The 27308-nt window shown below is 41.8% G+C and overlaps 1 protein-coding gene across 2 annotated transcripts in view; it reads left to right on the top strand.

Annotated features, from left to right (window-relative positions):
- The window catches only part of EFCAB6 (EF-hand calcium binding domain 6), a 173909-nt gene that overhangs the window by 104094 nt on the left and 42507 nt on the right, over positions 1-27308 (top strand). For both annotated transcript variants that reach the window (XM_075070341.1, XM_032762501.2), the window contains 8 exons: positions 52-166; positions 5940-6073; positions 10889-11124; positions 14093-14189; positions 15225-15343; positions 17286-17513; positions 22698-22853; positions 26244-26439. In XM_075070341.1, the coding sequence (XP_074926442.1) occupies positions 52-166; positions 5940-6073; positions 10889-11124; positions 14093-14189; positions 15225-15343; positions 17286-17513; positions 22698-22853; positions 26244-26439 (1281 nt within the window). The remainder of the gene's footprint in view (positions 1-51; positions 167-5939; positions 6074-10888; positions 11125-14092; positions 14190-15224; positions 15344-17285; positions 17514-22697; positions 22854-26243; positions 26440-27308) is intronic.

Below are 27308 nucleotides of genomic sequence, written 5' to 3'. Positions count from 1 at the left end.
GGAACAAACATTTTTTGATTTCCCTTTTGTTTTATTTTTTCACTGTGACAGGTGTTGGAAGATCATGGGATGCCAATGGACGATAGCCAGTTTAATCTACTGACTGAGAAGTTAAGATTCCCAAATGGAGAGCTGAGTTATCTTGATTTTGTAGCAGTATTTGAAGGTAGATGAACATTAATCTTTCATGGACTTTTCTCTCTCAATATTATATAGGACCATTAGGTGGATAATTGAGAAGATATGACTGCGTTGTTGTCAGGATGCTACGTATCCCTGTCACTCCTGATCCAGCCAAGCTGTTGATCATCTAACCCAGTATCTGAGTGAGCTTGGAACATGAATGAGGGTGAGCTGGTTAAAGCTCAGTACAGATAGGACTGAGATGATAGTTGTAGGGTGTGGAAAGCAACCAGATGAGGCTGATCTCTTCCCCTTTGATTGAGGGTCGCTCCCAGTATCCATTAGTTAAGCTCAGAATCTTAAGAGTTGTAGTATTGGCACCCCAGTTGCAGTTGGATGATTTTACAGCAGCATGGTCCAAGAAGGCTTTTTTACCACTTGAGACTGGCCAAAAGATTGCAACTGCTTCTTTCAGATATGGAACTTTGTACCATGATCCATTCCTTTGTCACTTCAAGACTGGATTACTGCAATCTGCTCTACGTGGAGCTACATTTCAGGTCAATCTGAAAACGTAAACCGGTGCAAAATATAGTGGCTTGTATATTAAGTGGTGCTTGTCAGTAACGGCACATGTCCCTGGTGCTCTATGATCTGCACTGTTATCTTTTGGTTTGTGGACTGAATTGAAGGTATTGCTTTTAATTTATAGAGCCATAAATGGCTGGGGACCTTGCTACTTAAGAGACTTCCTCTCCTCTCCTGCCATAATGCCACTGTTGTGATCAGCAGAGGTGCTTCAGCTGGATCCCCCTTCATTTAAGAGAAAAGAGTCTGGAAGTAGAGCGTGCTCCATGAAAAACACTCCGCTCTGAAACAGGCTTCCCCCTGGTCTGAGATAGCCGAAATCTCTTGACCTTCAGTGCATACTGAAAGGTACAACTATATGCAGAAGCTGCTGCAGAAGGGGGCTGTTCAGGGAAATCAGAACTGTAGTAGAAAGCAGAATGTGGAGTCTGCTGGAGTATAATTTCATGTGTTTTATTGCAGGGGTGCCCAGAATCTTGGCGAGGCAACCATTTTTATTTGTCATGTGCATCTCAATAAACCAGTAAAGTGTAGGCGAGGATTGTATCGGTCATTGATTTCGGTATTACCTGGTGGGGGTTATAATGTACCTCAGCTATAATAAATGTTCTCAGCTCAGGAACAAACTTTAACGAAATTTCCTCTAAATTGACACAGGCCGTGGAGCTGGGTGATGCTATATTTGGACTGATTTTGTATAGCCTTCGTTCTGTCCAAATTTAAAGTTTATTTTTAATGTAAAAAGTGTGTTTATCAGTAATATTATTAATAACCATTCATTATTAGGGCCCTACCAAATTCATGGTTCATTTTGGTCAATTTCACAGTAATAGGATTTTAAAAATCTTAAATTTCATGATTTCAGCTGTTTAAATCTGAAATTTCACAGTGTTGTAACTCTAGGGGTCCTAACCCAAAACGGGCTTGTGGGGAGTCACAGGATTATTGTAGGGGGGTTGCAGTATAGCCACCTTTCTGTGCTCCTGTCTTCAGAGCTGGGTTCTCTGCCAGCAGCCGCTGCTCTCTGGCCACCCAACTCTGAAGGCAGTACAGAAATAAGGGTGGCAATACTGTGACCCCCCTGCAATAAATTTGCAACCTTCCCGCTGCCCTCTTTTGGGTTGGGATCCCCGGTTTGAGAAACGTTGGTCTCCCCTCTGAAATCTGTATAATATAGGGTAAAATACAGAAGACCAGATTTCACAGGGGAAACCAGATTTCATGGTCCGTAATGAGTTTTTCATGGACATGAATTTGGTAGGGCCCTATTCATTATTATTGTAGTGCCTATAGGCACCAATTTTCCCCGGCGCCAGTGGGTGCTCGTGCTCCCCCCCGGCCTCGCCCCGACTTCACCCTTTCCCTGCCCCTGCCCTGCCCCCATTCCAATCTCTTCCCCAAAGTCCCCACCCCAACTCTGCCCCCTCTCTGACGTTATCGGACCCCTTCCCCCAAATCCCCACCCTGGCCCCACCTCTTCCCCGAGTGCGCTATGTTCCTCCTCTTCCCCCTCCCTCCCAGCGCTTGCTGCATGAATCAGCTGTTTTCATGGTGCAAGCTCTGGGAGCTGGGGGAAAAAGCGGGCACATGGTGCGCCCAGGGGAGGAGTTGGAGGCAGAGCAGAGGCAGAGGTGAGCTGGGGCAGAGAGCTGCCACTGGGTGCTAAGCACCCACCAGTTTTTCCCCGCGGGCATTCTAGTCCTGGAGCACCCACGCAGTCGGCACCTGTGGTAGTGTCTGGAATCCCCAGGGAGGAATCAAGGTTCCATTGTGTTTGTACACATCACATGTGCGGCACAAACATACCATGAGGAGATGGTTCTTGCTCTAAAGATCTTGCAGTCTAAGTAGTAATATGATGTGTCCTGCTAGGATCACTAGCTTCAGATTCTTTAACCTGATTTTTGTTGCCATTCTTGGCAATTGGCTTTCCTCAGGGAGATAGGGAAGGTGAATACTGTAGAGATAGACTCTGTCACTCTGACTCATGGTGAGTAGTACCAATCTCACTCCATCTGCAGTCAGATTGATTTCAGGGCAACGTGAGCAAGGGTAGCAGACTCTGGTCCTTAAGAGACAAGATACAATCATAGTTCATTTTCCCAGGCAACAGTTAGATCCAGGAGCAATAGGTGAAACATGAGTGTCATAGGTAATTACTCATTCCTACTTCCTTTTATATATTTTTCTCTTACTTTTCTGCTTTAGTTCCAGATTTTCTGGATGAAATCCTGACCCCACTGAAGTCAATGGGAGTTTTGCCATTGACTGCTGTGGGGCCTGTTTCACCTGTATTATGACTATTTTGTTCATTTTTCTCAAAGGTGTCCAGTTCTGATTTCTTCGCTGCTAGCAGTTGCCATTATGTCACCTGGCTTTAGATATAAGAGAAGGGGAAGAATTGACTTGTAGCTGGCTGATGCAGTATTAAGGCATTCCTTGTATCAGTCCTAACATTCATAATTTTGACCTTGTCCAACCATCTGTCCATCAGAATATCTTATACTTCTCAAAGAGCCTAGTAAAATATGACTGAAAGCAAGGTAACATGGGTACAATCAAAGTAAAACTGGACATATTCACTAGAGCAGTGTTGCAGTGATTTAATCAGGAGTCTTGTGACATCTGTTCTTTTTCTTAAAGCTCCAGTTTCTGGCAGTTGTGAGAATCTCTACTTTCATTTTAAAGAAAAGTTACCAGTCATCATAGTTGCAGAGGAAAATTACCTAGATTTTACATAGAGGTTTAAAAAACAGAAGGCAGAGAAAAAATGAATTCATTATTTTATTAAAATATGATTTTAAGTCAATCTCTTGATTTTGGGGGGGAAATGATTCTTGGGTTTTGAGCGCTTGCAGTTAGAAATAGTATTGATATCTGGCATTATCCTACTTTCTTTATGTAAGTAAAACTCCCATTGACTTTAGTGAGATGATAACTTCAGTAGGAATGTTTCCTGAATGAATAGTAGTGCAGGGTCAGGTCCCAAAAGACTAGATAGGTATAAAGCAGGGGTAAAGCAGGGGATAAATGTGAGAATCATAGAAATGTAGGGCTGGAAGGGACTTTGAGAGGTCCAAGTCCAAGAAACAGAAAGGCCCACAGTGGACAGTTTTTGATGGTTTCTTTGTTTGTGGGAGGGAAGGGTAGTGTTTTTGATGTTTCCGAGTTATTTTTGTCCTCCTGTCTGTGTCTCGGTGGATTAAAATACATATAGATTTAAAAAAGAAAAGTATTCTGTGGGGAGGTGCTGTTTATTTAACTGATTAATAAGAAAAATTCTGAGGGAAAAAATGTCAGGAGGTACATTTTTCTATATAAGTTTATCTCATTTTAAAGTTCAAGTGAAACAAAAATACTTTGACATTATAAAACATATGAGGAATTTGTTGAACATATGGATGATGATGAACCTACAGGTCTGCCTCAGTATTTAATCTACTGGGTGAACTACTATCATTGGGTCTTCTGGTTTCATGACTCTGAAAGGCCAAAACCTATAGGTTGTGATCCTGCAACACCCCACTTGTTTGCAATCCTTTTGACTTTAATAGCATTATGCATATGAGTAAGGGTTAAAGGATCAGTCCCTTACTTAGGCATATTATATTATATATATATATATATATCTCAACATGAACAAAAAAAATTACAAAATTAAATAATATAAATATACGTTCAGTTATACATAGTGTATCTATGATGACAGTGTGTATCTATATCTAGAGAGAGAGAATAAATGACAGCATGCTATGGGAAGTTTTAATTAATAAGAGTTTGTTCTGCAAAACAAATGCCAATAAAACCTTTCCACCTCACTGCACTGCCATCTATTCTGTATATGCCACTAATGTTGCAGGAAAACTATTTTAAAATGCTAAACATGTTAGAGTTAAAACATGTTATTTAGACTATTTTTCATTTCCCTCTCTCGTAAACCAGATACCTTAGTTACCATGAGTCCAGCTGCACAGGGAACAGAAGGAGCTGTAATAACCTGTAACGGTGACTCAAAATAGCTCTTCTATTGCCTAAAAATATCATGGCCCTTCCAGGATTTAGAAGCAAAAGTAGTGTCCCCCACTAGGAAGCTGGCAATCTCCTCTTTATGATCTTTCAGGGCTGTGAGATTATAGACATAGAAAAGCTGGCACTTGTGCAGGATTGAATCTCACCTGCCCTGGCCCTCAGATGGGGTAATTTAAGGGGCGAAATTCCACAGCTGGGCTGAGAAGGAAGAAGTATTTTGCTGACAGATTTATTTAGTTACTCGTGGCTATTTGAAGCTACTGAAGGTTTGGTTATGTTAGAATGACTTCAGTGGAGATGGGTTAGTGTGCAGTGAGTGCGCGGTGGTAGTGCAGTCGAAGATGGGTCACAAATTCATTTCTGTGGCACTGTCTGCAGCAATGCAGAACCTGTGTTCCTTCTCACGCAGGGTATGTCTAGACTGGACCTGGAAGGTGTAATTTCCAGCTCAGGTAAACATACTCATGCTAGTTCCAATCGAGCTAGTATGCTGTTAAAAACAAAAGTGTAGCCATCGCAGCAGGAGCAACTAGACAGGCTAGCTGCCTTGAATACAATCCCTTCTGAAACCCCCTAAGTATGTACTCGAGGGGCAGCTAGCCCTTCCCGACGCTTGCCCTGCCACAGCTATACTTTTATTTTTAGCATGCTAGCTCAATCCCAGCTAGCATGACTCTGTCTACCTGAGCTGGAACTTACACCTTCCAGTGCCAGTCTAGACATACCTTCAGACAGGCAAGATGAAGACTAGTCACAGCTCTGCTGGACTCCATCCTCTCCTCCAGTTTGATACCATCCTCATTCACAGCAACACTCAGGAACCAAAGAAAGCTAAATTAAAAGCAAAAAACAATAACAAAAAGTTCCACCTCAACTGTGTCTTCTGCTCTAGAGCTGACCCACAGGGGGCTGGAGGTTTTTTTGTCGTTCTGTTTTTGCTTTCACTGGGAGAAACCGCTGTACCATTGAATTAAGCGGGAGCTGAGGCAATTTCTGTAAACCAGATGGACATTTACTAACACTGTATACAACTATGGAAATATGTAATGTGTGAAGCCTGAAGAATGTGATGGTTTTTTTTAAAACAATGTATTGTATGTGATAAATAAGTAAGACAACTCCACTGGTCCAGTCTGTTTAATACTAAAGAAAAAGATATTCAAGTCACAGATTGCTTTACTCTGCTTTAACTATTTCAGATCCCAGACTGAATGGACCAGGAACTACATTATATTGCAGTCCAAACCACCGAGTAAATAGCACTAAATTTCACTACATGACCGCTGAAGAATGTCTAAGTCAATTTAATGATAAACTGATGGAAGGATATGGGGTAAATAAATGCAACTGTTGATTACTTTTAACAGTATAGGTAGTATGTTAAAATAGTTGTTAAAAGGTATTTTTAAGTGGAGTTGTCAGAAAAGTGAACTCTATAAAAATATTGGGGTTCAATGTTTATTCTCTTTCAGTGACTTCCAGAGCAAACATACCATACTCAGTTTACAATTCAAAAGCTGATTTTCTAATTGCTGTCCCTGCAACTCTTTCTGGGATATGAAACCCAAAATATTTTTTCTAATCCTTTTATTGTCACTAGTAGTAAAGACTGTGCAGCCAGAATCGGAACAGACACGTTGATGGTCCGCAAAGAACAAAGTCCAGATGAATCTTCCATATCTATATTGATTTAGCACTGCTACAAATAAAAAAGTTTTTTGTTGGGAAAATAAAAGCAGTTTTTATATATCCTCTTTTTCAGCTATAGCTACAGTTTAAGAAAATATTTACATTATTTACATTTCCACAAAAGTAAACAGATCATCTTAGACATGTGAGTATCCCCGTTAGTGTGATTACTAACAGAAGAAAAGATCAGACCCATGATGCCTAAAGATTTCAATGAGCAATGCAGTGCCTTTATGCAAGAAAGCAGATTTTTCCTGAGATGACACCAGTAAAAATCTAGAGGTCCTAGAAGAAAGCACTGGTTTCACAAGGACTTGAAATCAAACAGCTTATTATTAAAATGACATTCAAATACAAAGGTGAATTGTTGAAAAGTGCCCCTATTGGATAGGAGCCCACCATATCCCATCACTATTGGCTGGTGCACTGACCAATGGCAACACAGCATTGTATCCTCTTGTTAAGACGTGTTGCAATCAAGAGCTGGCTGCAGCCATGATAGGAGTGTAGGACTATTCTCATGGCCAGGCACTGAATATAAACAGAGTATTGTGACAACAGCACAGAACTACCAGCCCAAATCAGATTTTCTGCTGACGTGTATCTCGGCAAAAAACAATGGAGCTGTGCTCATTTACACCATCCTAGCATCTGTCCCACCATCATGGTATGATTGTGGTAAGAATTACTTCCTTTTCTATGTTTACTTTTTAATTGTTAAATAATTATCATTAAAATTTATCATTTGAAATCCTAACATACACATGTATAGAATAAGAGAAATGCTAATTTTTTTTAGCATTTACAAAACAAAAGAATATTTAATCATTATCCTTTTGCTGAATTCAGTTCCATCTGTGTTCCTGGCACAACTGACACACCAATATTCAAAGGTCCTATGTTTAGACCAACTAAAGCACCCCATGGCAAGGCTTGCCATTCTTCTTAGAGTGATTGCTCATGTGTATTCCACAATAGGTGTGTGTGCTCGCCACGTGCTCTGGTACCGGAAGTTTTTCCCCTAGCAGTATCCGTAGGGGACTGCCCCTAGTTACCTCTGGAGTGGCACTTCTAATGCGTGGTGTAAGGGGCGCTGCACGCTCCCCCCACCCTCAGTTCCTTCTTGCCGCCAGTGAAGGTGCATCAGAACTGCTCTGCTCCAGTATTGTCTGCAGCTTTCCTCTTGAACTCCTGTTTGTTCATAGTTAGTAGTACCAGTAGTTAAAGTAGTTTAGATCAGTTTAGTTTAGTGCACCTGGATCAGAGCATGCCCCGGGCTTTAAGTTGTGTGACACTTGCAGGCAGCCGATGCCAATGAGTGATCCGCACGTGGATTGTTTACGCTGTTTGGGAAAACCAATCTCAGTGATGGCTGCACCGTTTGCAGTTCTGTCAAGCCTTGGACCAAGAAAGAGAGGGACATTTGGCTTCAAGCCATTCTGATGGAGTCAGCGTTGACCCCAACTCCGGTGCACCGCTCCGAGTTGGCATCAGGTACTGGTGCATCTTCCACCAGTCGGCACCGCTCCCTGTCCACGGGGTATGTGAAGAAGGCTAAGAAGAGGCCTTCTCCATGGAGGCACTGGAGGAAGACTGGGGGAGAGACTAGACCCACGTTGGGCAGTTCTTGTTCCCTGTCGGCCTCTAGGCCTTCAACTCAGGTTGAGCGGATTAGCCCGGCCCATTCAGCACAGGCTTCCCCAGATGTCCAGGTGCCCTCCACGCCAGGACATTATATCTTTGCCGGTATCAGGGGCACCATCATCGTTGGCTCCCTGGTCCAGAGGCAAGCCACCGCTAGGATCTCCTCAGTCACTGCGTGATTGGTACTGTTCATGGTTGAGGGAATGTTCCTAATGCCATTCACTGCTCAGCAACCACCCTGTGCGCAGTCCACACAGGTCCCCATTGACTCCCACTAGGTTGTCTGGCTGGGTTCCAACAGACAGGGGTTCCAGGCACCGCTCCACCTCAAGGGACTGTAGACCTCGCGAGCGGAGTGGGCCACATTGAGACCAAGACAGATGGCACCAGAGGTCCTCATCTCTGAGAGGCTATTGTAGCCCGTCGCGATATGGGCGTCAATGCCATTCCCGTTCATCATCTCGCTCCAGGACTCGGCAGCTGCACTGCTCCCACAGTCCTGGACATTGATCCGTGTATCCGCCCACTGGAGCCAATTGCAGAACAGCCCTACCGGCGGTACCACTCCTCCACGTCGGGATCACTGTCTCATGGTTGGCACTATTCCCAACAGCACTACTCCTCCCGGCCCAGGGACAGCAGCAGGTTGTACGCCTGCCTGGCCTCCCTTCGTAGTCATCAGTTGATGGGACAGGCTAGTCAGGCTGAACAGCCTGCTCCACTGGTGCCACAGGAGGTGCAGTGGCACCGGGCTCCTTGGCCGGCACCATGGTACCAATGGGCCCCGTGGCCGCTGACACAGCCCCCATTGGGGGCTTGCTTGGTGGCTGGAACCTCGGAGAGACCGTCGACCTCTCTTTCCCAGCCTCCCAGAAAGGAGTCAGTGGGGCATACATCTTTGGTTCCGCGCCCGGAGGGTGACCAAGTGGTGAGATCTCCGGTACCAGTGGGTACGCAGAGTACCACACCTGCATCTTCATCCTCCCCTGATGAGGCGATTACAGCCCCTCCTCTCTCTGTTCCACAGGAGGACTCTAAGGCCCACCAGAAACTATTGAAAAGGGTGGCATCAAGCCTCAGTCTTAAGGCCGAGAAGATGGAGGAACCATCGGACTCCCTCTTCAACATTCTTCTGGCCTCGGCACCGGAGAGGGTGGCCCTCCCACTCCATGAAGGGGTGGCAAAAATTTCAAATGCCTTATGGCAAACCCCAGCTTCCTTGGCCCCCATCTCTAAGAGGGCAGAATGGAAGTACTTTGTGCCCACCAAGGGGCATGAATACCTGTACACCCACCCTACCTCCAACTCCCTTGTGATTGAGTTGATCAACCACAGGGAGAGGCAGGGCCAACCAGCCCCTACTCTGAAAAATAAAGACTCAAGGAGGCTGGATTTATTTGGGAGAAAAGTTTATTCATCCTCGAGTTTCCAGTTAACGGTGGTGAACCAATAGTCTCTCCTGGATCAGTATGAGTTCAATTTGTGGGGCTCTCTAACCAAATTCGAGGACTCCCTCCAGGAGCATGACAGGAAGGAGTTCAAAGCTCTGGCCTTTCACCTGGAGTGGACTAAGTCATTCAGGAGGTCTTCGTAGCTGTTCATCGCCTCGGCCAAACGCATGAGGGGTCAGTCAATCTCCACTCAGCAACTGTCCAACTGGATCACCTCGTGCATCTGTACCTGTTACGACCTGGCGGGAGTCTCTTTGCCATCTATTGTGAGAGCACACTTGACTAGGACGCAGGCCTCGTTGGCTGCCTTTTTAGCCCATGTCCCCATTAAGGACATTTGCAGGGCTGCCACATGGTCTTCTGTTCACGCGTTCACCTCGCATTATGCAATCGTCTCCCAGACCCGGGAAAACGCTGGTTCAGCAGGGTTGTGATCCATCGCAAGAGTCTGTGAACTCCTACCCACCTCCAACAGATATAGCTTGGAATCACCTATTGTGGGATACACATGAGCAATCACTTGAAGAAGAAAAGACAGTTACCTTTTCTGTAACTGGTGTTCTTCGAGATGTGTTGCTCATGTCTATTCCACATCCCGCCCTCCTGCCCCTCTATCGGAGTTGTCTGGCAAGAAGGAACTGAGGGTTGGGGATGTGCACAGCGCCCCTTATATGCACCATAGAGGCACCACTCCAGGGGTCGCTAGGTATGCTCCCCTACGGGTACTGTTAGGGGAAAAACTTCCGGCACCGGTGCATGTGGCGAGCACGCATGCCTATTATGGAATAGATGTGAGTAACACATCTCAAACACCAGTAACAGAAAGGTAACTGTCTTTTCTATAATAATAATTTCTGAAAACTTATCACTTTTAAATTCACTCTGATATATTTTACCCATTTTAACAGAGGGAAACAGTTCTGGAGGAACATTCATTTTTGAAAGGTCTCATCTCATAATGGTTTCATCAAAGTGTGTGACAAAAAAAAAAGAAATAAGGTGTTTTTTCATTATAGAGTTGATTGGGAGCTGGGATCCAATTCGCCATATGTGTAGAGGGCTTGCAGATTGGCTCCCAAGTGGTTTTGCATTAGTTCAGTACTTGTCTGTAATGAGGGGGAATAGGACTTCAGTTCATTTAGGGGCAATGATAGAATATTTTACATTAACTTTATATGTGAAGGAGGTTGACAATGTAGAGTCTTGTGAGGAGGTGTTATATACCATCAAACTGCCTTACCATATTTTGCCTGTTGTTAAAATAAATCCATAATGAATATTCAGTGTTTGTATTTTGAAATTGTAACTAATGTGTTTTATCTGAAAGTTCAAGCATTGACATTCAGTTAAATATTCTTTGTTAGGACACCTACTCTGCCTTCCGTAAAACAGATAGTAACCATGATGGTATCATCAACATGCTTGATTTTCGACACCTCCTGGAGAGTTTTGTGTTCCTCCTTACAGATAAGGAGTACTCACGCCTACTTGGTTTATTGGGCATGAACCTGAACTCTACATTAAATTACCAGGAATTCCTTCAACTGTTCCAGATCCAAGAAACAAGAGAGGCACATCCTTGGCTGAATCCATCTCACAAGTAAGAAGGACAGCAATGTTATAGTATGTATACTGATCGTAATCATTTTTAGAAGTTAAAATAACAGAAATGTAGGGCTGGAGTTCTCCTTATGTGCTGAGGCAGGGCCAAATATACCTCGACCATCCCTGACAGGCATTTGAGTAACCTTTTCTTTAAAACAGTTTGTTTAATGTTTGTGTAACCTGTTCTTAAAAATAATGGGGATTCCACAGTCTCTCTTGGGAATCTATTCTAGTTCTTAAATATCCATATAGTTAGAAAGTTTTTCCTAATATCTAACCTAAATGTCCTTTGCTGCAGATAAAGTTAATTATTTCTTGTCCGACCTTCAGTAAGAATGGAGAACAATTGATCACTGTCCTCTTTATAGCAGCTCTTAACATATTTCAAGATTGTTATCTGGTCCCCCCATGCAAGTCTTCTTTTCGCAAAATGAAATATACCCATTTTTTTAACCTTTCCTCATAGGTCAGGTTTTCTAAATCTTTATCATTTTGGTTGCTGTCCTTCAGATTTTCTCCCATTTGTCTATATCTTTTTGAAAGTGTGGCACCCAAAACTGGAGCCAGTACTCCAGATGCGACCTCCCAGTGCTAAGTAGAGTGGAACAATTGCCTCCTCTGCCTTACATATGACACTTTGGTTAATATACCCAAGAATGCTATTAGCCTTTTTTGTACCTGGATCACACTGTTGACTCATATTCATTTGTGATTCACTATAATCCTCTGATCTTTTTCTGCAGTACTACTACCTAACTGGTTATTCCCCATTTTATAATTGTGCATTTGATTTTTCCTTCCTAAGTACAGTACTTTACACTTGTTTTTATTAAATTTTATCTTGTTAATTTCAGTCCCATTCTCCAATTTATCAAGGTCATTTTGAACTCTAATCCTGTCCTCCAAAGTGCTTGCAACCTCTCCCTGCTTGATGTCATACGCAAAATTTATAAATGAACTGCCCAAGTCATTAATGAAAATTTTTAATAGTACTAGGCCCAGGATAGACCCTTGCAGAACTCCACTAGTTATATTTTCCTTGTTTGACAGGAAACCATTGATAATTATTACTATTTGAGAAAATGTAGTATGCAAGCTCCTATTAAATAGTATTGAAAAAAATCAGTATATTCATATGTTCCTGACATCTGGGGTTGGTTAAGTTCTATAAAGTTCTCGGTGATTTAGGACCCAATTCAGTAAGGAACCTAAGCATGTCCTTAACATGAATTGTCCATGGGACTCCTGACATGCTTAAAGTTAAGAACATACATAAGTTTCTTGCTGAACTGAGCCTTAGTGTCCAGTTACCCTGGAGGTTAGAGGCCAGATTCTGAGCTGCATCTTTTGTGCATCCCAGAATAGGAGAGACAGCCTAGAAGGGGCCAAAAACTTTTTTTTGCTCCCCAAATTCTGTGCTGTTCCAGGGGCCAGTATGGTTCCTCAGTATACATTAGAGCAGGCTAGGGGCTGCCCCAACTTAACAGTACCTGAAATGGGTCACTATTTGGCCTCTGGGCAACCATCATAGTTTGAATGCTGTTCACACCTCTACCTGTATACCAGGAACTGCTTGAGGGGATGGGCAGTAAAAGTCCACTTGGAGAATGCCATGGCGTGCCAGCCTTTTTATACTGCCAAAGCATTGTAAATGGAATAGATCAGTTATGGCACTTTAGCTAAGTAAACAAGCTGTTTTGCAACAGAGTACAAGGACAATAGGGGAGCTTCAGCAGCATCAGGAAGATGGCTTTTTCTTTTCCTGTCTCAAAAGTAATACTGTATGTCTCAAAGATTTGTCATTTTAAAAATTTGGCTTTATGTTTAAAAATAAATAATTATCAGGCACTTAAGATTCCTTCTAAGTATTCAGTGTGAAAAGAATCCATCCTCAGTTTAACTACACAAACAGAGATAAATTAATAAAAGTAATGACAAGACAGAGCAGAACCAAAAAATCTTCTGATCAGCAAATCAGATCTGTTCTGGATTTCAAAGATATGATATGCACATAGGCTTATTTCCCAGTTTTAATTTGTCTGCTATGGAGTTACTGATGGTTATGACATTACTAATATTTATCTGCCACTTTTTTCTTAATTGTACAACTGGGAAAATCAAAGACACCATTTGAAAAGGGAAGAGGGATTCTAGGGATCATTATTGGGATTCTAGTAACAGTAGAACTCATGACAAATTAATGTTTCCCTTTCATTTCATGTCAGCACTGGAATATGTTGAGTGGTAGCTAGAAGATGCTCTCGTTTTCAACAAAGTAGCAACAATTATTGATTAGCAATGGAGAGCAATAACACTTTCCTCCAGCAACTGGGTATCAACATGTATCATATGATATTACTATTTTAAAATGCCAGTAATAAAAAGTCTAACTGTTGACACAGCCTCTTTGGAGATGAGGTGAAAATACATTGAAACTTTCCAGTTAACTCTTTATATCATTGGTCAGTAGTTTCGCATAATGGAAATCCAGTTACCAGTGATGTGGAGTAGAACGTTATATAAGTCTGTCTCTCTAAAGCTACCAACTTTGTAGATTCAGTGGGCCAGGTTCTGATCTAATTACTGAAGTAAATCAGGAATACTTTTATTGGAGTCACTCCAGGTCTTGTGATATGTTACTAAATTGTTTTTCTTTCTAAGATAGTTAACATTTCCTTCGAGCTGGATAAATGATCCATGTTTGCTATTAAGTCTGTAGGCAAGTTGAACAACATTGATCTGAAAATAAACAGGGAATTACAAAAATTTAAGATGTCTTCCCTAACTTGCAGCTGGGGAAATAAGGCAGTATTTAAAGAATTAAGTTTACACAGTTGTGAAATAACAGTCTTCAAGGGTTTCTTAGAAACTAAAACAAAGAAAACCTCCATAAACTTGTGAGAGATTAAAGATTCCATTAAATGTAAAACACAGTTAGTTATTATTTTATTTTTCTTTCTGAGACCAAAACAGACAATAACGGATGCAGAACTAGCTTGTGATCAGGCTCATTACCATCTTGTTATCAAAGCACAGACCAGATGGCATGACCTAGCAAGGGTAAGAAAAACATTTTCATTAAATAAATAAGCTGCAGGAATGGATTTTAGAACATTATGCAGTGTTGATTTTCAGATTATACAAATATTCAAAACGGCATTTATAAAACAGCTCATTAATGATACAAACCTATTATATGTATTAAACTAAACTGCTGGAGTATCTGATTTTTAAATATTTAATTATTTAGTAGTTTCTGTTAGAATTGTTTCTAAAATTTTCTTTATATTACTATTGTGATTTATTATTATTTATTACTAAATATATGTATTGTAATAGTATCGAGAGGCCCCAGTCATGGATTACGGTATCCATTGTGCTAGGCACCGTACATACACACAGAAAATTGCACTCGCAATACAGTCCTCATTAAGGCAATTAGTCTGTACCAAAATACCAATAATTATATAAAGAGAAACGTATAAACAATCTTAATAAAAACTAAATAATTAAAATGTCATGTATCTAAACCAATTATTGTATATGCTGAGGATAGTGGAGGGCAGGTAGTTGTGTATTGAGGAAGGGACTACCCGGGAGAGTAAACTTTGTTATTTCATTACATTGTTATAAAATTTCAGTAAATGAGTCCATACTGCTGCTTCTTAAAATTTGCAAGATGAGCAACTAAAAAATACTTCATATTAGTTTATGGCACAACAAGCTGGAGCCAGCATCTGTAGAATTGGACACCTCAGTGTGGATTTTCAGTCTGTACCTTCCAGCTTTATGCATAAAGGTTCATGCATACCCACACCTGTATGCACACTTTTAATGCTCAAATCCTAGCATACACAAGTGATACAAGTTTCATACGCAGAACACATCGCCAGCACAGATATGTGTTACTTCACCAAGAGATCCAGGCACACAATGAAGGCTGATAATCAGGCCCCAAAACTCGTTAAAAATGGAATTCATCTTCACATGTTTTTTCATTCTTCCCTAATTCCTATTATTCCTGATGCATATAAAGAGACCAAGTATTTTATAAAGCCTGTCGGCTCTTGTTATTAAAAGTTTCTTAAATTCTAGACTTTCCGTGAGTTTGATAGCGAAGGCAATGGCATTGTGCAGCCAGAGGATTTGAGAGCTGTCTTATTCAGATTTGCCATTCCAATCACCCCAAAAGAATTTGAAAAGCTTTGGGCAAGGTAAGGTGGCTCTAAATATTAGTTCTTCAGCAACAACGTATCTGTTTAACCTGACATAGGAATCTTATTGAGGACAGTGAATTACAATTGTTTACTTTCTAAGGGAGACTTATTTTATTATGTTGATATCAGCTCACCATGATGCCGTGTTCCAAAATATGGCTTTTTATCACAGTAAGATCACTGTCACAATAAGGTAAATGCCTAATCAGTTCTCAGTGAAGTCAGTGAGTCTAACTTCTATTGGATTTAATGGAATTGCCGGTCCCCTTTAATTGAGCTACCCTTTCAACTCTGATGATCACTTGTATTGCAGGTGAAGTAAATTTGGTTTTCTGCTAGGACCTTATTTATATACACAGATTCCCGCCAGTTCTCCTTAGTTGGCAGTCAGTTGCAGAGAGGCTTAGGACTGGAACAGCAGGAGTGTTCCAGATCAGCCTGGAAGTGCATTGGCAGAGCTTTTGAAGGAAGCTTGTCTACACCACAGGTCTATCTGAAGTCATTGCTATCAGCTGCTTCTTTTCATGAGACTAAATTCACTCACAAAATTTTCAACTTAAATAAAAATGATTCACTGGAAAGAAATATGATATATAGCAAACACATAACAAAGAAAAGTGAGATTGTTTCATGCTGTGTAAAAATTGTGAGTAATACCATGATACGTTTTTATAGACAAGTAATTTGTTGTGAAGGGGGGAAAAAACACTAACCTATGTCAGCTGAGAGTAGTAGTACTATAAATTGGGTCTGAAACAGGAGAAGAATGTCAGATGCACGTGACATTGTATAAAATCCACCTTCATTATAAGTCTTTAAAAACACAGACTCTCTATGGAATAAGACTCAGGTGTATAGTGTCTTGGTTTCAAACTGCATTAACTGTATGGTTTATTTCCTAGCACTGATTCATCTCTGAACTATTTTCTACTTCATTACATTTTACTTTCTATTCTTATTCCTTATGGATGTCATGCTACACTACAATATGTCCCTTCCATTCAGTCATCTGCTGCACAACTTCATTCCCAACCATCACGCATTTATAGGACATAAAATCTTTTATTTACCTTCTGTGACTGTATGTAGAATAAAGGAATTGGAATAACAGCTAAGCCTAGATTAGGTCTTTCCCTGCATCGGTGCACTGGAGAAGTAAGGGGTTGCACAGAGCATACCTATGGCAAGGTCTCTATCCAAAAAGGCATAAACAGTTTTAATACAGTTAGGCTCAGAGTTTTAAGACTGGCCTCTAATTTTGAGTACCTCTATTTTGAGTGCCCAACTTGATATTTAGGGCCTGATTTTTAGAAGTGTCACAACTCCTATTGAAATCAGTGGTCAGCACCTCTTGAAAGTCAGCCTACCTGTATCTCAATTCAGGCATCTAAAAATAAGGTACCACGAGATAAAGAATATTTTAGTCAACTTGGTCCTTAGAGTAGAATTTTCACAAGTGCCTAAGGATATGTCTACATTGGAAATAAAAGCCCTATGGCAGCAAGTCTCAGAGTCTGGGTCAACTCACTCCCACTCATAGGGCTCCCACTACAGGGCTAAAAATAGCAGTGTAAACATTCTCACCTCTTGGGCTGGAGCCTGGGCTCTGAGACACACCCTGCTTTCTGGATTTTACAGCCCAGGCTCTAGCCTGGGCAGGAATGTCTGCACTGCCATTTTTAGTCCTGAGGCATGAGCCTGAGGCAGTTGACCCAGGCTCTGAGACTCACTGTTGTGGGAGGTTTTTTGCAGTGTGTAGATGTACCCCAAGTCCCATTGAAAGCCACTCTTACACACTTATGGCATGGCATCTAAAAGGACTGAAAATCAGTGAGACTTTAGCAGCTAAGTGACTTAGGCATTTTGAAAAATTAATGGTAATGCCTTGCAGTGATGAATATATGAATATTTCATTCTAAAAGAATATTTCTTTTAAAAGGTATGATACAGTTGGAAAAGGCTACCTTACTCACCAGGAATTTCTACAGAAATTGGGGTTAGCGTTTGCACCAGCTGACGCTGGACTAAGCAGACATATTGTGGAAGACAATTATGCAAGTTTAATGGAGCATTACAGTAATCAGCAAAAGAAACGTTTGGAGTTGGAAGAGCAGCAGAAACAGCAAACTAAAGCCCTACATGTCAGTGAGATTAAAAAGCAGATCAAGTAAGTTATTTGTCAGTTAAGACAGCCCCAAGCTGGAGCTGCGATGGGGATATAAAGGGCCCAGAGCTCCGCAGGGATATAAAGGGCCCAGAGCTCCGGGGATATAAAGGGCCCTTTAATTTGCACATGAGCCCCGGGGGCTCCGAGCCACCTCTACAGGTGGGAGCCCCTGGTTGATTTAAAGGCCCTGGGGCTTCCAGCCACAGCCGGTGCCCCAAGGCCTTTAAATCTTAAGAGGCCCCGCCTCTTCTGGTTGAGGCCACGCCTTTTCCAGATGAGGCCATGCCCACTCAGGATTTAAGTCCTGAAAGTTACTTTCATCTCTGCTAATGAAGTATTATTATTAATAGTAATACCTCCTGCTCACATCGTCAGTGAAGGGGATGTACTCACAATAAAGTAAACCAAGACAAGCCACATTGTCTTCCAGACAAAGGGGGAGAAATCATTCTTTGCTCAGAAGGTGAACAACAACATAACAGAATAAAAGGAGAAAAATGCTAGCTAAACTATTGGTTTCTGCCCCTTTTTAATATATTTTACTGTGGCCCAAGCAGGAATTTAAAAATTAAGGGCAAACCCCTCCTCTCTGATCTGCATTGCAGACCTCTTACCTGCTTTGTGGATCTCTGAGGTAATGGAACTCCCATTGGTATCAGGGAAAGTTCCACACGTGGAAAGACTACATAATATGCCTCAGAGGTGGTTTGGCAGGTGGTATGCTGCAATCGCTACTTATTACACTGCCCGTGACTGTCTGACTATTACCTGGAGTTCTTCTGTCATGTCCAACTGTAGTCTCTTATCTCTTGCAAGCTCTTTTGGTCAAGGTCTGTCTCTTTGTTGTATGTTTGCCACACACAAGGGGATTTTGGCCTCTAGATGCTATTGCAATACAAATAATAAAAAATGCTACTAATGGTGAAGAGACCTGTGCTGCAAGCAGGAACTCTGCAGTGTGGGTCCAAGACAGCGATTGAAGTCATAGAGGGCCACAAAGTAATTGGGGTGTGATATTTGGACACACACTGCAATATTTGCATTGTTCTGAATCATCTCATTTTGTGATATTATCACAAAAATACTATTCGTGTTAGAAAACACATTAGGCCATTGCACTGTGATTATTTAGTCCTCCTCTCATAGAAATTGCCACACTAGATGGAATCCCAAGATCTATCTAGTCGAGTATCCTGCCTGGACCAGTGGCCAGAACTAGGGCCCAAATCCACAAAGGGACTTAGGCATTGCGATGCAGAGCATTTTAATGACTAATTTCTAGGCACCTAGAAAATCACCGGAACAACACTGTGATCCAGAAAGCCTCAGTTAGGTGCCCAGGTTCCCCATACAATTAATGGGGAGACGTAAGTGCCTGTGAATGTGAACAACAAAAGCCAGCATGCTAGGCAAGGATCCTCCTAAGTTAGCCAGTGGGAGATGCTGATAAGAGAGGTGTGTCATAAACCCCTCCCCTCCGAGGGAGACTGGGGCTTTAGACCAGGCTGCTGAGAGGCACCTGTCTTTGCTAGTGATCCACAGCCAGGAGTCAGATGACTTAGGTGCCTAAGACATGTGAGAAGCACACAATGGCTGGGGGTGTGTGTGTGCGCCCACCTTATAACTTTTAGCCCAGTGGGTTAGAGCACTCAGCTGGGCTGTGAGAGACCCACCTCTCCCAGGTGGAGAAAGGCTGTGAACAGAGATATGCCTGCCATCTTTCAGGAAAGTGCTCTAACTACTGAGCAATGGGATATTCTGGTGTGGGGCTCCCTCAATCTCCTGCTAAAGCTGTTCCACCTTGGATAAAACTTAGAGTTGCTGGGTCATGAGAGATGTCTCTATAGCCTTGTAATTAAGACACACTCCTAAGTGGTGGGAGACTTAGAGTCCAGACCCCTTGCTCCAGTGGCTCTTTAATTATTCATACACAGTGGTACAGCTTCAACAGGAGAGACTGAGGGCAATATCTCATAGCCTTGTGATTAGTGCTGGGAACCCCTGTTTAAATCCTTTCTCTGTTTTAGGCAGAAGGGGTATTGAACCTAGGTCTCCCACATGCTGCATGAATGCTCTAACCACCAAGATCAAAGGTGCACTTCATCACTTCATCCTCTAGCCAGATTTTGAATGGGATCTGATCTGGCGGGCAGCCTCTGAGCACACCGGTTCAAGTCCCTGTTCAGGTGAACAGGGAATGTTTCCCCCTGTGGTATTCCCTCAAAATCCAAAAAAGGTATCTCTGCAGGATGTTGTTTAACATCACCGGTGCGTTTGGGCCCACAGGTGCTCCTCTGGTTATCTCATCTATTTTCCTCCAATTCTTGGATTGCTGTGAAGCTTGGGCAGGAGATAGGCATCCAGATGCCTAGCATGAGGCAGCAGTATGCACGCCCAGAGGCAGAAACGTAGGCCCCTGGGGAACCTTTACTGCCAACTTTTAGGTGCTGAGCGAGTTTAGCTGTCCATAGGGTCAGGCAGCAGCCAAACACCAATTTGGGGGGTTGCAGTGGTGTCTAAAACTAAATCTAGAGTTTTGGCAGCTAAATATCTTTGTGGATCTGGGTCTAGATGCTTCAGAGGAAGATGTTAGCGGCCCCTCCCTCATTAAATTTTATCCCAATCGCTAATAGCTAGAGATTGGCCTAAGACCTGAAGCATGAGGTTTAATACCCCTTCTACATTTTTTGTTATTAATTATTGTAACTCTGGATATTCTTGTTACCCATATAAATGTCCAGTCCCTTTTTGAATCTTGTTATGTTCTTGGCCTCAGTGACTCCCTGTGTGCAATGAGTTCCACAGTTCAATCACAAGCAGTGTGAAAAAGTGTTTCCTTTTATCAGCTTTGGGTTTCACACCTGTTAATTTCATTGACCATGTCCTTATTCTCTGTCGCTTTCTTTGCCTACTTCCTGACTGCCGGGAGTTATCCTCTGGTAGCAATTCCAGTCTGTTTGCTCTGCATGTCCACTGGTCCTTCACATTCAGTTTGCTCTGTCTGAAAGCAAGCAGTGCAAGAGGAGTTGAACCCAGACCCCATGACGCCTCAAGTTTTACATAGGAAGGCTGTAAGTGTCTCTTGAGCCACAAGTTGGAATCATTGCTTTAAAAATGAAGAGCATTGTGTGTGTAGACACAATGGAAGGCAGTGTTCCAGCAGAACCACCAATGTTCCCATTCATGAGAGGGTCATGGGCAGCAGAGCTGGATACCATGCCCATTCCACCATGTTGGTCAGCATAAAGGCATTTGAAAGTGGAGGGAAGCCAGATACAGTGGCTACAGGATTTAGTGGTTCCAGTGGCTACAAAATCCAACACAGATGGTATACAATGGTCCTGGTCCTTCCCTCACTCCCTGAGGGTTGGGAAATGCATTCCTTCCATCTGTCCAAGCCTGGCTTGGGCTAGTTTACACAGCCCATTTACTCAGGCTTTCTGAAAGTGTTGTGAATTTCACCCTAAATTCTTTGTAGCAGTTTTAGTGCCCTGTGATTCGACACAGTAAAACTGACAAGGACTCAGAGCATCTTAACATTCAAAATATAATGCTGGATATATAATTTTTTTGGTTTTGTTTTAACTCACAGGAACAAATACCCCAAATTAGAAACAGACATTGAGCAGCAGCTCTCCAGCACTTCAAGAGAAATACAAAACATTTGCAAGACAGGATTATTTTTTGGCAGCATAGCTGTATCCATAGTTTAAATCCTCATTTACTCAGTGCACATATTTACTGCTGCAAGTGGAATAATTACTGCTTGGAAACCATTACTCAGTCCAAGAAATGATGAATGCCTCAATTTTCTAAAAATATGAATCTCAAAAGCTGTTTGATTTTACATCTTCCTTTACTTTCATTTTGAAGGTTTAAGTGGAAGATAATAGTGGTGATGAAGAGCTATCATTTAGCAGCATGGGTCAGAATGTAACGTACCCCTGTAAAGGATTCCAAAATAATGGTGCTGTTGTGATAGATTGAAAGCACAGTGTTTCATTGTGGGCAGTGTGGAGCCACACTGTCTCATGGGGAGGGATTCCTCACTGAGCACTCTTGAAGGTGTGCAGGTCGTATTAGTAGATGACAGCAGCCTAGAGGATTCCCTGATGCATCTACCTTGCTTTGAAGGCCTGTATGGAGAAGTAGACCATGCCCCCACCTCCTCCATCCAGCCTGCAGTTGTGGCTGGCGCTTAACATGTGTCAGGCAAGCGGGGGAAAGACCCTTTGTGCTCTCCATCCATGCACCTATGTAAGAGCCCGTCACATTCTGACACTACATGCCTGATCGGTGTTTCATAATCTACATCTGGCCATAATGCTCTTTCATTTTAAACCTTGCATTAATCTTTAGTGACTCCTCCAGCCAATTGAGTTTCAGTGATAGGTTGTGGAGGCAGCAGTAAAGTATGGACAGGTTGGTGTTAACTAAGAGTAAAGGGGAAAGAGAGGGGTGATGCCTGGGCACCAAAAGGTATTCAAAAGATCCCCAACTTCTGTGGGATGAAAGTAACAAAATAAATGGGAGTTGGGAGAAAAGAGTCTTGGATCTGAATTGATTAATCTGTGAAGAATCAGATGATGTTTTAAATACGTGATAGCAGCTCTAATGAACTCATCCAAAGCCCATTGAAATCACTGGGAGTTTTTCCATTGACTTCAGTCAGTTTTGGATCTGTCCCTAAAATAGTATAGTTCTTGGTCTGATATAATAATTCCAATTAAGCAGCAAGACTTTCTGTTCTTGTTAAAGTTTTATCAGTCCAATATTGCAGAGGGTAATTTGCTGGAAGTTGATTGTCATAACAGCTATATTAAACATTGTATATCTTCTTTAGGGCCAGGCTTTCAAAGAGGGATCTAGATTTTGTATCTTTAATTTTGAATGTTCAAAAGCGGGTAGTTAAACCATCTAACTAATTGATTTACAAATCCAAATGTCATTTGTACACATATATCTGGGTGGTTTTAGCTCTGAAATTGCTTGAACAAATTTAAAAGTGGTTTTTGAACATTAGACATCCTAATAATTTTTGTATTACTCTTTGGACAAATTATACCAAGTTAACAAATGCAAGTAAACTGAGATTCTTACTCTGCCTTTTATTTTTGTATATTTGTATTTATCTTTTTCTAATATTTAACAGGAGAACTAAAACAAACATCTGCTCTCTTTCAGGGATAAATTTAGGGACTACTTCCAAGATTTCAACAAGGCCTTTTATAAACTGGATAAAAATAAAGATGGCTATATAACAGTAGATGACCTACACAGAATGCTGCAAGAATTCAACTATTCTCTTGATGATGAACAGTTCAACAGTCTTCTAAACAGGTTTTTATGAATATATCATAGGACTCTCTTTTGTCCCAAGCCAATAAAGGACTTAAGTATGCGCTTTACTTTGGGAAAATAAGTAGTCTTATTAAAGCCCATGCAATTATGCACATACTTAAAGGTACCCATGTGCTGAAGCACTACGCTCCATCACGGTTGGTTCTGAGGGTGGGAGTTGATTTTTAGATAAAATTAAAAACAGATTCATTTACTCTGTCTTCCTCATAACATTAGTGTTGTAACAACTTAAAGTCTTTTGAAATCAAGCTGATTATTTGAGGAAATTAAGCAGATCTGAAAATAGGTCAGGTTTTTTAGTGTATTTTAAAATTTGTAATTAAATTAGTAGTTTTATTTAATTAAACAAAAAGGAGTTGGGAGGAGGGACAAACACTACAAAACCAGAAATTGAATCATATCAGATTAAAAAGTATTCATTTTCAAATGCTACTGTATGCAAAGGCATGCATTCTGTATTGTGTCTTAATATCATCAAGTAATATCAAGAAATAGAATCTCTTTTTTTTAAGGTCTATAGAACATAAAGGACCTAATCTAGTAGAAAATATGCATAGCTTTCTGCACTTCACAAGCCACAGAGGTGACATCCCTATGTGGCACTGCATTATGTTCTCATAACACTATTAGACCAGACTCTTTAAAAAGAAATTACAAAATCTTTTCTCAGTTCACCTTTTGTTGAGTGATCAACTTTTTATGAATGGAAACTCTAATAAGAATCTTCTGCTTGTTTCTTCTTCAAAGACCTCTTGATGATAAACACCTCCATTCATTGTAATTTTGTGCAGATTATTCCTTTCTAGATCCAAAACAGACTTTTCTAAATAATGCAGAGTAGATTAGCATTTGCATTTGGTTTTATTACTAAAATTTTAATACCAACTTGGCAATTTATTTCTCTACTGAAATGGTGTTGATTATTTCCTTTTCCACAGCGTCTCCAGTATTGGAGCCAGCTTGACATTGGTAATATGTGGGAGTGCTGTGCAGCTGCAAGACACAAAATCAGGGCTCTTGAATGTATTTTTCTTAGTAACGGATATTGGGTCTATGGTTAATTTCTGTTCCAACCTCTTTTTATAACGCTTCCTAACTGGCTCCCCTCATTAATTAGACATTCTAGTAAGAGGATATTCTGGTGTTTGGTGGTATAGGCAGTGGTCCTCAGTGATTTACTGTGAAAAAAGATGATAAAGTACATTACAGTAATTCATTTTCACATACAGAATATAAGATTCATCATGCTGGGTCAGACCATAGGGCAATCCACTCTGGCACTGGCAAGTTCTTGATGCTTCAGAGCATACTTTAGCCATTATATCCCTAGCCAAGTGAGCGGTGCCGAATGCAGGACAGAAACAGTCCTCACTGACCCCTGTGGTCTGAGATTTGCTTACCTCTCTCAAAGCATGCAGACAGTGTCTGCAAATGTGATTACTGGTCATAAAATTATGTAGGCCTATTAAAACTCCATGTACAGTCTCTGAGCCAGATCCTGATCTCAATTACCCCAGTTTAAATCTGGAATAATTCCAGTGGAGCCAGCGGATTGCATCAGGTTAAGTGAGCAGAATCTCTCTGACTGAGTTTTGATGATAATAAATTCCATAAGCTGACAACACTGAATTTCCACTGGGGTAGCTGAGAGCAGAATCTGCCCTTTGAGGCTATGGTTTACTGTGGTAATGAATTCCACAGGCTGACCACACAAGTCTGAAGTCTTTTCTCTGGTTGTTTTAAATCTACTTGATATCATTTAATTGAATGTTCTTGTCTGATGGGACCGTGAAATAAATAAATAAATAAATAAATAAATAATTCCAATCCTCCCCCCTCTGACTCTTCTCCTTCCTGTACTAAACAACCCTTATTTTTGCAGTTTCTCTCCATATGTAAATCATGACTTAATTCACATCTTATGTGGTGAAACATCTTTGAGTAAAAATGAATTTGGTTTTGTAACAAAGTCCCTCAAAATCATATGTTAGAACTCCTCTTTCGCCATGCTGATATTTGACGCAAAAATGTATTCACTGTTTATACCTGGAGCTATCTATATTTAGGTGTGCAGCTCACTGAATTTCTTATATGATGAAGTACAAAACTCCATAGTCTCTGTGATCTACCAGGTATTACAACTGGCAAGCAGATATTTAAAAGGTGTGAGAGGAGATTTGAGAGACTTCAGGCCAGACTCTCCAGTGCAACATGACCGTGAAATCTTAGAAGCAAATTCCCCTTGTGGAGGGGAACTCATCACTGATTGGAGATAACATCTGCTGGGTCAGACATATTACCCTTCAACTCAGTGGGTGTGCCAAGGGAGGAACAGCATGTATCAGAAGCATAGTGAAGGGGAACTTCATTACACCAGTCCTCCACATCCCCCAGACACCTTATGCCAGTGGCTTAGGTTAGAGCAGCCATTATGTTGCTCTCATGGATACCAGAGCCAGGCTCGTGCACGATCAGGAGCTGTACAATTGTTCCCTGATAGCCTGCCACCCTGTGCCCAGTGGAGCTCAAATGCAGGGGACAGTGGAGCCCTTCAGTTATAAATGCAAGGAGAGCTTTGCATGGAAATTGATCTAGTTTCCTACCATGTGATGAATAGAAGGCAGTTTATCCAGTGTTTATAGCAGGAGACCAGGAGTCAGAACTCTGGGTTCCATCTGCAGCTGGCACACTGTGATTTTGGGGAAGTCACTAAGGATATGTCCACCCTGCAGCTGGCAGCAAGCTAGCATATTAAAATCATCAGTGTGGACTTTGCGGCTCAGGCAGTGGTTCAGGCTCTCAAGCCTACCTGACCCCCTATGTTTGAGCTTGGGTGGCTATCCCAAGACTTTGCTAGAGCCTCAGTGCCCACAGTGCTATGTTTAGCGCCCTAGCTTGAGCTGAGCTAGCACAAATCTGTGTACCTAGGCTGGGAGGCTCCCTCCCACTGGCATTGTAGACATACTTTAGGGCTTGATTTTCAGAGATGCTGAGCAGCCACAACGTCCACAGAAGCCCATGGGAACTGCAGGGACTCAGCACTTTTAAAAGTCAGCCCCGTAATTTCTCTTTGCCTCAGTTTCCTTATCTGTAATACTGGGATAGCAAAATTTCATGGGATACTGTGAGATTTATGTTATACTTTAACAGCACTTTTAGATCCTGGGAATGAAAGGCACTATGCAAAGTGCAAAATTGGGGTAGGGACTATCTTTTTGTTCTATGTTCATACAGCGCCTACCATAATGGCATCCTGACCCAGACCTGGGTCTCCTAGGCACTACCACAATACAAATAATAATAATTAATTAGTAGCAGCGATATACTTTTTTGCAAAATGTTGATATACTATTCTGCTTTTTCTCTTAGCTTAGGAATCAGTATTCATGACAGCAAGCTCTCTTATTTTGATTTCCTGAGAGCGATTGATGATGGCAGAGCATCTAAATACCAGCAGAGACAAAAGCATGCTGCACCACCTGCAAGCTTTGCAATGCTCAGCTTAGAAAAGACCCTAATTAAGATAAAAGAAATAGTTACATCTTCTTATGATTTGTTATACAAGGTAGGTTAGATGTGGACATAACATTTCATTTCATTTCTTTATGCCTGACTGGGGGCTAGCCCAACTCTCTAGAAGCATTTCTACTGCTAAGTGAGGTTCTCCAATCCCAGGCCAGCAAGAGTGGGGATAACTAACTATAAAAGTAGCATGGTCAGCCCCCATCAGAGAAAACACTTTCTATAGCATCTTTGTAGCGTCAGCCTGTGGTGGTTACATGATGCAGCAATGACAAGTCACTGCAGCATATGGCCATGTTAGGATAGAGATTGGTGAGTAAAAGGGGAAAACAGGATCTTAGAGCCCCCACCAAATGAATTAGGTACGTGTGAATTGTGAACCTATAGAACTTTGACTAGGACTATATTCCTTTCAAATTTTTACAAAACCTTTACATATGTAAAATCAATGTTTATATATTGTGACAGACCCAGGCCAGTGGGGTACAGGAGTCTGGTAGAGGGCAAATATACTGGTCACTGGGTGAGTAGTTTTCTGTTCCCTGAGTGACCAGAGCAGGGGCTGCACTAGAGTAATCAGGAACCTGCTAGAACCAATTGAGGGAGACAGGCTGATTATAACACCTGCAGCCAATCAAGGCAGGCTAATCAGGGCACCTGGGTTTAAAAAGGAGCTCACTCCAGTCAGGGAGAGGGGAACCAGAGGAGAGGAAGTGCGTGTGAGGAGCTGGGAGCAAGAGGCACAAGGAGGTGAGAGCGAGAGCTGCTGGAGGACTAAGGAGTACAAGCGTTATCAAACACCAGTAGGAAGGTCTTGTGGTGAGGAGAAAGAAGGTGTTTGGAAGAGGCTATGGGGAAGTAGCCCAGGGAGTTGTAGCTGTCAGGCAGCTGTTACAGGAGGCACTATAGACA

This window comes from Chelonoidis abingdonii, chromosome 1 (assembly GCF_003597395.2).
Source record: "Chelonoidis abingdonii isolate Lonesome George chromosome 1, CheloAbing_2.0, whole genome shotgun sequence".
Classification (NCBI taxonomy): domain Eukaryota; kingdom Metazoa; phylum Chordata; order Testudines; family Testudinidae; genus Chelonoidis; species Chelonoidis abingdonii.
Note: the sequence above shows the minus strand (reverse complement) of the source record. Positions and strands in the feature narration are given on the sequence as shown.